Source organism: Geotrypetes seraphini, chromosome 4 (genome assembly GCF_902459505.1).
Source record: "Geotrypetes seraphini chromosome 4, aGeoSer1.1, whole genome shotgun sequence".
Lineage (NCBI taxonomy): Eukaryota > Metazoa > Chordata > Amphibia > Gymnophiona > Dermophiidae > Geotrypetes > Geotrypetes seraphini.
In genome coordinates this window covers 97,477,444-97,488,663 of record NC_047087.1, presented here as the reverse complement: position 1 = coordinate 97,488,663, position 11,220 = coordinate 97,477,444, and the positions used below count along the sequence as shown (strand labels likewise).

The 11,220-nt window shown below is 47.4% G+C and overlaps 1 protein-coding gene across 1 annotated transcript in view; it reads right to left on the bottom strand.

Annotated features, from left to right (window-relative positions):
- Positions 1-612: 612 nt before the first annotated feature.
- Positions 613-11,220, bottom strand: part of TRIM45 (tripartite motif containing 45) — a 65,463-nt gene continuing 54,855 nt past the window's right edge. The window contains exons 5-6 of the mRNA XM_033940396.1: positions 2,456-2,582; positions 613-1,280 (exon numbers count right to left, since the gene is read on the bottom strand). Of these exons, the coding sequence (XP_033796287.1) occupies positions 1,132-1,280; positions 2,456-2,582 (276 nt within the window). The 3' untranslated portion in view covers positions 613-1,131. The remainder of the gene's footprint in view (positions 1,281-2,455; positions 2,583-11,220) is intronic.

Genomic DNA, 11,220 nt, shown 5'->3' with positions numbered 1-11,220 from the left:
CGTAGGCCTAGCCACATCCGGAAAGATCAATATTTTATCACCACAAAACTTTGCCTCCTTATTTCTAAAATACATTTTCATAATTAAAACTTAATCTAATTCGTTCACACAAGATACCAGTAAAGTGGACCTAGTCTGTATCAAATTTTGTGAGTCTTCTAAAAATTCAGTAAGATTGAGTTCAGTAGAAAGAAACTCCTTTATACACCTTACTATCCATTACTATCCATTTAGAGCTCTTAGATCTATTAATGAAAATCATCTCATTGTCCCTTCTTTTTGCCAAATAATATCTGACACTAATCGTTCTTCCATTTTTTCTGTACAGGGACCTGAACTTTGGAATCTTCTACCAACTCAACTAAGATTTCAAAAATCTTTTAATTCAATTTAAGAAAGAACTTAAAACATTTCTTTTTTTTCTGATGCTTATACATGTACTTGGTTTAGAGTAGAGAATGACACGGTGACAAAATTCATCACCATTCCCGTCCCCGCGGATAACCGCGGGAAATAAACCCATGTCATTTTCTAGTGTCTATTTCAACCTCAGTCCTTCTACACCAGCATTCTTCAAAGCAAAGCTTGTGGGTCAGTGGTTGTGGCCATTCATACTCTGATTCTTCCCTCTTTCCTTAAAGAATGACATGAAGATGGTTTCCCGCGGTTATCCGCAGGGATGGGAACGGTGATGAATTTTGTCACCGTGTCATTCTCTAGTTTAGAGTCATAGGCCGCTAGCCGGATATGACTGGTTGTGTAAGAAGACTATACCTTTTATATTTCCCCTCCCTCCTTCTCCCCTTTCCTATCTGATATTGTAGCTTTTCCCTCTTTTTTTTTTTTTTGTAAGCCAATTAGAAATTTTATGATAGATGGGATATCAAGATTGAAACAAACTTGGAAAGTTGAAAACAGCAGTCTAAATTCCACTATAATCACAAATTCAGATGTTAAAGGGCAACTGAAATTCATGTGGTGTAAATCTAACTTCTGTGGGCATGTATGAAAGCATTTTGCATATGGGCAGGAAGCAGGACAGTGCTCTGTTTTGATGTACAGTCTTACACTATGTAACTGGTTTAAGGTATTTGCAAGATGTTCCAGGTCACATCTTCTCCTGCGGGAGCCTCAGATGGCCACAGTTCTCAGCAGACTCCAAGGTGAGCTAAGTTCGATAGGTCCTGAGCACTCAGAGTTTTCAGAAGTCTGGCCGCAGCAGGACCAATGTGGACGTCCGGGGTGACCCTTGTGCCCATGACCACAACCTTGATACCCACCTAGAGGAAGAAGGGGGGAAAAAGAAAAGCATATAAAGAAACTGAACTCTAAGCTCCTGAAGGGACAAGAATGGCCATTTTTTAAAAATATAGCTGGGCAAATCTAGCTATGGTCTAGGAATACTCCTCCCCTTTCAAATGATAGGGAAAGAGCACAAAAGGGGGTAGCTGTGGTTTTATAACTTTTTTTTTTTAATGCTTGCTTGCGTGATTTGTCAAAGTACCACAATACAAGTGATACTGTCTACCCTGGTACATTATGGGATGATATCCTTGGATGTTGCTTAACTGTGCTTAGGATTCTGGCAACTTAGGCCCCATACAGCCAAGGGCTCAGGTAGACAGAAGTTGAAATGTAACTAATGGTTGGGTGGAAGAGTGGGTGGAACCTGAGTCCTTGTTAAAGGAAAAAGACTTTGCTCTTCACTTTCTAAAGCAGGTTAAGTTATTAACATTTTTTTAATAAAAGAAATGGAAGTGGGTACCTCTTTTCTAGAACTGACTAGCTGAGTGACTATTAAAAGCTGGGTATGTACTTCAGATCTTTTCTGCCTCTGAAGACAATATTGTAATCTTCTAAGCAGACTATTTTATGGAGCTGCATTCAAATATAACTAAGAGAATGCTTTGTATCATGCTAGCAGAAATCCAAAGTCACCACACCTTGTAATGCTAATGTTCTGCTGCCCGCCTGCCTCTACTTCTGCCTCCCTCTAGTCCCTTGCAACAGTGCAAGCAGTGTACTCTTTCAGCACTTTTCTGTACCTTAGCTTTTTCCTCATATTCTCACACTGCAGTTTGCAAAGTACATGTATTTGACCATACTAGAGAATGACACGAGGACAAATTTTTCCCTATCCCCGCAGGCACTCAATTTCCCCATCCTGTCCCCAAGAATTTTGTCGCTGTCCACGGCCCCACCTCATTCCTGTAAGCTCTGCCTTAACTGCACAAGCCTTGAACACTTATGATTTTAAAGTGTTTGAGGCTTGTGCAGATAAGGATGGAGCTTGTAGGAATGGGGCAGGGACAGAAAAATGAGTAAAAAGCACCTTAGCAAGAGATGTGGAAGGTGCTGTGCTGATTCACATTTCTTCACTCTCAAATAATTACAAGACTACCTGAAGTAGTGCTGAATTTTGTCTCTGGAGAGACCTAAAGAGGTAAGCACATACCTGGCATGGTCCCCCCACAGCTGCAGCGAGCATCTTTCTGTCCACCGCTGGAACAGAATGTACAGCAGTGAAACATGCCTTGATGCTTGCGAAATTTATTCTTTACAACCAATGTGAATGGAGAACCCTTTAAGGAGTAAAAAAAAACATATGCTTTGAAACCATACACACGCATTAAATTTAACAGTAACACTACTGTGCTTGGACTACTGCATAAAAAGTAAATTGTGACAGATTTTGCTTAACAACTATTGCATGAGTCCATGAAAATGATGAAAGGCTTTACCATGGGATGGTCAACAATAGGAAGGGTGGGCGCTAACCCCTAGCTCCCTGACTATCTTCCTTTGGGAAAACAAATTCATTTGGACTCTTAGTGACAGCAACAGCATTAAGTCTTTTCTTTTTAATAAAATGGCTATGACATGGAAAGACATAAGATTTTAAATTCTTTATTCATTTTATAATTCACAAGTGTACAGTAAATATCAAACAATTAGAATACAATATCACTTGAAAATCTACCATATCATACAACAAAAAGATATAACCCCACCTCCTCCCACTTCCATATACAACAAAAAATATACCACATGAATATAATATCTTATCATTCATATATATTATTAATAGAAATCCAACCCCCCCGATCCACATGTAAGAATTAAAATTGGGAAAAGTGTAAATTATTCATTAGAATAATTTAAAAATGGCTCCCACACATCCTTAAATTTATTATAGTAACCTTTTTGAACTGCCAACGCTCTTTCCATTTTAAACACGACATACTGAATTCCACCAGAAAGCAATGTTACTTACCGTAACAGTTGTTATCCAGGGACAGCAGGCAGCTATTCTCACTAGTGGGTGATGTCATCCGACAGAGCCCCGATACGGACGTCTCACAAGCATATTTTGCTTGAAGAAACTCAGAAGTTTTGAGATGCCCGCACCGCGCATGCGCCAGTGCCTTCCCGCCCGATGGTCCGGGCGTGTCTCCTCAGTTCAGGTAGCTAGCAAAAAAGCCAACCCAGGGGAGGTGAGTGGGACGTGAGAATAGCTGCCTGCTGTCCCTGGATAACAACTGTTACGGTAAGTAACATTGCTTTATCCCAGGACAAGCAGGCAGGTATTCTCACTAGTGGGTGACCTCCAAGCTAACCTCAATGGGTTGGTGGGAGAGTTGGCAACTTAGGAGAATAAATTTTGTAATACTGTTTGGCCAAACTGTCCATCCCTTCTGGAGAAAGTATCCAGACAATAATGAGAGGTGAAAGTATGAACCGAGGACCAAGTGGCAGCCTTACAAATCTCCTCAATCGGAGTCGATCTGAGGAAGGCTATAGATGCTGCCATTGCTCTGACCTTATGGGCTGTGACCTTACAGGGAAGGGGTAAACCAGCCTGGGCATAGCAGAAAGAGATACAAGCCGCCATCCAGTTGGAGATGGTGCGCTTCGATACAGGTCGTCCCAACTTGTTTGGATCAAAGGAGACGAAAAGTTGAGGAACAGTTCTGTGTGGTTTGGTGCGATCCAAGTAGAAAGCCAAAGCACGTTTACAGTCCAGAGAGTGAAGAGCTGATTCTCCAGGATGAGAATGAGGCTTCGGAAAAAACACAGGAAGCACAATGGATTGGTTGAGATGAAATTCAGAGACCACTTTAGGCAGGAATTTCGGATGAGTGCGGAGGACAACCTTGTCATGATGGAACACTGTGAAAGGTGGATCCGCCACTAAGGCTTGAAGCTCACTGACCCTGCGAGCAGATGTGAGGGCCACCAGAAAAACCACTTTCCAAGTAAGAAACTTCAGTGGAGCCTTGTTGAGAGGCTCAAAAGGAGGTTTCATAAGTCGAGAAAGGACCACATTAAGATCCCAAACCACTGGAGGAGGCTTGAGAGGAGGATTGACATGGAAAAGTCCTTTCATAAATCTGGAAACCACAGGATGAGCAGAGAGAGGTTTCCCCTGAAGAGGCTGATGGAAAGCCACAATAGCACTCAGGTGGACTCTTATAGATGTAGACTTGAGCCCAGACTGAGACAGGTGTAGAAGATAGTCCAATACAGAAGACAGGGAGGCTCGCTGAGGCTCCTTATGATTTGAAACACACCAGGAAGAGAATCTAGTCCACTTCTGGGAGTAGCATTGTCGAGTAGCAGGCTTCATGGAAGCCTCCAGCACCTCCCTCACCGCCTGGGAAAACTGGTGAGGAGCTACGTTGAGAGGAACCAAGCTGTCAGGTGGAGAGACTGCAGATTGGGGTGAAGTAGAGATCCCTGATGCTGAGTAAGCAGTGAAGGAAATACTGGTAGAAGGAATGGCTCCCTGCTGCTGAGTTGAAGAAGAAGGGAGTACCAAGGTTGTCTGGGCCACTGAGGAGCTATTAGAATCATGGTGGCATGGTCTGACTTCAATTTGACCAGAGTCTTTTGAATGAGAGGAAATGGAGGAAACGCATACAGAAAGCGAGTTCCCCAATCCAGGAGAAAGGCATCTGCCTCGAGACGATGAGGAGTGTAGATCCTGGAGCAAAACTGAGGCAGTTTGAAGTTGTGGGGAGCAGCAAAGAGGTCTATCTGAGGCGTTCCCCACTGAGCAAAGATCTGATGAAGGGGGTTGGAATGTAGCGTCCATTCGTGAGGCTGGAGGAGACGACTTAAGTTGTCCGCCAAGACATTGTCCTTCCCCTGAATATAGACAGCTTTGAGGAAGGTGTTGTGGCGAACCGCCCAATCCCAGACTCTGAGAGCTTCCTGGCAGAGGGAGGCCGAGCCCGTGCCCCCCTGCTTATTGACGTAATACATGGCGACCTGGTTGTCTGTGCGAATTAGGACCACCATGTCGTGAAGCAGATGTTGAAATGCCTGAAGAGCATTGAAGATGGCTCTGAGCTCCAGAAGATTGATTTGATGGAGTCGGTCCGCACTGGTCCAGAATCCCTGAGTGCGAAGACCATCCAGATGAGCTCCCCACGCATAGGTCGAAGAATCGGTGGGGAGGACCTTCTGGTGGGGAGGAGTGTGAAACTGCAAACCTCTGGATAGATTTGAAGAGGTCATCCACCAAAGCAGAGACTGCCGAAGAGCAGGAGTGACTGTGATGTGCTGAGTTAAAGGGTCGGACACCTGAGACCATTGAGAAGCCAGGGTCCACTGAGGAATCCTGAGATGAAGTCTGGCAAAAGGCGTCACATGAACTGTCGAAGCCATGTGGCCCAGGAGCACTATCATGTGTCTCGCTGAGATGGACTGGCGAGAGGACACTGACTGGCAGAGGTGAAGAAGAGCATCCAGGCGCTGAGGAGGAAGGAATGCCCTGAGCTGAATGGTGTCCAGAACCGTCCCGATGAAGGGGAGAGACTGGGCAGGCTGCAGGTGAGATTTGGGGAAGTTGATCTCGAAGCCCAAACTCTGCAGGAACCAAATCGTCGCCGAGATGACCCCTGGAACTGAGGGGGCCTTGATGAGCCAGTCGTCGAGGTAGGGGAATACCTGAAGACCTTGGTTCCGGAGTGCAGCGGCCACTACCACCAGACACTTCGTGAAGACTCTGGGAGACGAGGACAGGCCGAATGGAAGCACTCGATACTGCAGATGCAGATGTCCCACCCGAAATCTGAGGAATTTGCGAGAGGCCGGATGAATGGGAATATGAGTGTAGGCCTCCTTGAGATCCAGAGAGCATAACCAGTCGTTCTGCTCGAGGAGGGGGTAGAGAGAAGCAAGGGTCAACAAGCGAAATTTCTCTTTGACTAGGAATTTGTTGAGGGCCCTGAGGTCCAGAATGGGCCGTAAGTCGCCCGTCTTCTTCGGAACAAGGAAGTACCAGGAGTAAAACTCCCGGTTGAGTTGGTCCACCGGGACCGGCTCGACGGCCCGAAGCCGAAGCAAAGCCTGAGCTTCCCGAAGAAGAAGGGCGGTCAGAGTCAAGTTGGAAGGATACTCTCTTGGAGGGTGGTCCAGAGGTACCCGATGGAATTGAAGAGAGTACCCCTCCCTGATGATAGTAAGGACCCAGAGGTCGGTGTTGACAGCCTCCCAGCGATGATAAAAGTGATGGAGGCGCCCCCCGATGGGAAAAACAGGGGGAGGCAGAACAAGGCTGGTTATGCTCTCTAAGAGACAGTCAAAAAGGCTGAGGAGCCTTGGGGACAGTAGACGGCTGAGGCTTTTGCTGAGCTTTCGGAGGAGGCTGCCGCTTCGTTGGTTGCCTCGCAGGTGGAGCTTGCCTCGGCTGATAACACCGTTGATAAATCAAGGGCGGTCGAGAGGGTCGAGACTGCTGAGGCTTAGGTTTCGGCTGAAGAATGGACTGAAAGGACTTTTCATGATCAGACAATTTCTTCGTGACTGTCTCGATGGACTCGTCAAAAAGATCCGCCCCAGCACAAGGAACGTTAGCCAGTCGGTCCTGAAGATTCGGGTCCATGTCAATGGTACGCAGCCAGGCCAAACGGCGCATCGCCACAGAGCAGGCAGCAGCCCAGGCCGAGAGCTCGAAGGCATCATAGGAAGATTGCATCAACTGAAGACGAAGCTGGGACAGCGAAGCAACTACCTCCTCGAACTCAAAACGAGCCTGGGACTCGATGTAGGGCATAAACTTCCGAAGTACATGAAGAAAGAATTCCAAATAAGTGGCAAAGTGGAAATTATAATTCAGAACTCGGGACGCCATCATAGAATTCTGATAGATGCGTCGTCCAAACTTATCCATGGTTCTGCCCTCGCGGCCCGGAGGCACCGAAGCATACACCTGGGCAGGATGAGACCGCTTGAGAGAGGATTCGACCAGAAGGGACTGATGTGAAAGCTGAGGTCCCTCGAAGCCCTTATGTTGCACCTTGCGGTACTGAGCATCCAATTTTCCAGGAACCGCAGGGATAGAGTAAGGAGACTCAAAACATCTCATGAAGGTCTGGTCGAGGAGCTTATGCAGAGGCAGGCGCAGGGACTCGGCTGGGGGATGAGGTAAGTGCATGGTATCGAGGTACTCCTTGGAGTATCGAGAACCAGAATCGAGGGTAATATCCAGGTCATCCGCCATTTGTCTCAGAAACGAGGAAAAAGACAGCTGGTCCGCCAGTGCCGGTCGTCGAGAAGGACTGGAAGAAGTCGAGGCCTCGGGCTCTACAGAGGCCTGCGAACAACAGGGTGAGTGAAAAACATCGGGGTCCTCGAACTCCGTGCCCGGAGGAGGAGACACAGCCGAAGCAGAGTACCCCAATACGAGGCAATTTCTTTTGAGGAGAGACAGTCGAGTGCCGAGAGGAATGCCTCGAAGAGTGCCTGGATCGATGCCCCTCTCGATGCCTGGAGGGGGATCGAGACCGCCGGTGAGTATACTGAGCCCAGAAGCCTCCAAAGAGCAGACAGGACTCGAGGCCGTAGATCGGAGAGTCGGAAGATTCGACGCCTCCCGAGACGCTGCCCAGGCTCGATAGAGGGTTCGGAAAAACTCGTCCTGTTTCTTGCTATGCCCAGGACTGGGAGGCCCCGAGGGTGGATGCCACACTGTGTCATGGGGAGGGGTAATAGGCTCCAGGGGAGGCAAGTCACTAAGGGAGGCCCTCCTCGAGGGAATAGGCTCCAAGGGAGGCATGTCACCAAAGGAGGCCTTCCTCGAGGGACCAGTCACCGACCGCCGCTCCTCCTCGCCGAGCAACGAGGTCGTGCGGCGCGGAGGAGGAGGAGGGGGCGGCCCGCCCCTCGGAATCGGAACTGGGAGGTCACCCTGGATCATGGCAATCAGCCGGGGTCCCATGGTGGTCATGAGTTCAACAAACTGAGCCTCCAAAATGGACCGCAACAAAGCCGATATGGAGGGATCCGCACCAAAAGGGGGCCCTTCCGCACGGTCTCCGCGCTCTTTCGGTGCCGAGTGCTTCTGCTTGCCAGCCTTCGGCACTTTGAGCACCACCGGTGGAACTGTAGGGGTCGGTACCTGTTCCGAGGAGACGGAGGAAGGCACCGGCGCCGAGGTCGAGGCCGAAACCAGTGTAAACTATGCCGGTTTCAGAAGGCCCGAAGCAGCAGGGGAGGCAGAGGGCTTCGCAGATGGAGTCGAAGCACCAGTCGATGTCGAAGCCGAAGGATCCAACACAGCTTCCATCTTGAACATCGACTCCCACAAAAAACAGCGGCGCTTAAACGCTCGCGCTGTGAGAGTGGAGCAAGGCCGGCACGATTTCGGAAAGTGGTCCGGACCCAGACACTGCAGGCAGCGTCGATGCGGGTCCGTGAGTGAAATCGCGTGCTGGCACTTGCTACACTTTTTTAAATCGGTGATCGGCCGGGATATAGGCCGGAAAAGCTCCGCTGCAAGGTCGAAGGCGCGGGGCCCAAGACACGCGGCCAACCTGGTGTCTGAAGGAAAATTTTTTTATTTTTTTTTTTAAAGAAATCAAAGAAAGAAACAAATGCACGGCAAGAGCAAAAGAACTCAAACCGTGGCGATGCAGAAGGCGAAAAAACGGGTTCAATAGGCGCAGAATTGAAGTAAACTTCTCAGCTCCGTGGAAGAAAAAGAACTGAGGAGACACGCCCGGACCATCGGGCGGGAAGGCACTGGCGCATGCGCGGTGCGGGCATCTCGAAACTTCTGAGTTTCTTCAAGCAAAATATGCTTGTGAGACGTCCGTATCAGGGCTCTGTCGGATGACATCACCCACTAGTGAGAATACCTGCCTGCTTGTCCTGGGATAAACAATAATTCAACCTTGTACAATCTTTCCAGTTATACGTTATTTGTTGAATGGCAACTCCTGTCAATATCATCAAAAGACATAAGATTTTAGGAGTTTGACTTCAAGTTAGACTGAAAGAAGTTTGGAGACATGGAGGTCTGAAATACATTAGGTGTTGCGGTATTAGTGGGTACGGTAAGATGACACTAAAAACTAACTCCACCTATCCTCAAGATAGAGAGCTGGAAAGCAACAAGCAGCCAGATTCTCATTAGGAAAACTGCAGTTCTTTACAGAATGATTACTGCTACCGTGTTTCCCAAAAATAAGAGAGTGTCATATTAATTTTGGGTCCAAAAAATGCACTAGGGCTTATTTTCAGGGGATGTCTTTATTTTTTTATGTACAATGATCATCTATCCCTCTTCTCCACCCCAATCCTCCCTCTTTCCTTTCTCTTCCCCACAGGTGCAACATCTTTCCTCCCCTCTGACTCATCCCCTTGTGCCTTCCCTCTGCAGCATCTTTCTATCCCTCCCATCCCCCCCATGCAGCAGAACCCTTGCACAGCATCTTTCCCTCCCATGCAGCAGAACCCCGCCAACCTTCCCACTTCGAGACTGACATACCTCCCTCTAAACAGCAGCGTCGGCAGCACTCTACACAGGCTGCTTTGCGGCCTTCTACCGGGGCTTTCTCTGTGCCACATTGCTGATGACATCATCAGTGATGCAGCAAAGGGAAGGACCCAGCGGGAGAAGACCACAGAGCAGCCTGTGTGCTGCCAACGCTGCTGTTTGGAAGAAGGTATGTTGGTCTCATGGTGGCAGGGTTGGTGGGGTTCGGATGGGAGGGAGAGATGGAAAGATGCTGCACAAAGGAGTGGGTGGGAGGGTCAGCAAGGTTTGGCTGCACGGCGGGGGGAGGGGAGTAGCACTGATGCCGGTGAATCCAGGGATGGAGTTGGGGAGTGTCAGGGATATTTGGGAGGGGTTTCAAGAATCGATCTAATTAGGGCTTAGTTTTGGAGTAGGACTTATATTAAGACCTATCCCAAAAATCATGCTAGGGCTTATTTTCGGGGAAAACACGGTACTACCTTATACAAACATCTAGAAAATGTGATCATATGAGAGAATATCTACTGCCATTGTCATAGGAGCCAGCTTTTGAAAATGATTCGGGATGCTCAACTCATAACAAATTTCTCCTCACCCAGCAAAGGAAAAAAAGGGAAAACCAAAATACATCTGGTAGCAAATGGTAGTGATGTCCAGCCTGTATCTAAATGCCAAGAGCGCAGGCAATATGGACAAATCAAAAGCTAGAATCCAACCACTCTCCCTTTCCCAGGGTGTCAGCATCATTCTCTCTCTCTCCCCTCCCCCTCCGGCTGTATTTAAGCTGTTTATAGCACTTTTCTCTCAGCTCATCTATACCACACTCTTACCCCAATTTTTTCATTTTCCTCCCTCTGTACTTTTTAATTTTTCTCCTCCTGCATAGGCATAATTTGATGCTCTATGCAGTCATGTGAAAAAATTAGGACACCCCATGAAATATTCAGTTCTTTCTTAAGAAATGTTCACATATTGATGTCAAATCTTTTTTTTATTTATCTCTGGAAAATAAAGTGATGTAATTGCAGGTAAACAGCACAAATTTTCCTTGATTTACTCATGAAACAAAATATATCCATAAAAATGTGTATTCTAACTGAGGAATAAATTAGGACAACCTAATAGCTAGTATTACCCCCTTTGGAATCTCCATTTCTTAGTTTTTAGCCAGTCCTTGGGAGGATTTATTGGTATGTTTTGGGTCACTGTTGTGTTGCAGGGTCCAGTTCCGCTTCAGCTTTAATTTGATTACAGATGGTTTCACATGTTCCTCAAGCATTTTCTGATACACAGTAGAATTTATGGTAAATTCTATGATGGTGAGCTGGTCAGGTCCTGCTGCAGCAAAGCATCCCAAAACCATGACACTTCCACTTCCATGCTTCACAGTTGGTATGAGTTTCTTTTCCTGGAATGCTGTATCTGGTGTACGCCAAACATGTCCTCTTTTCTTG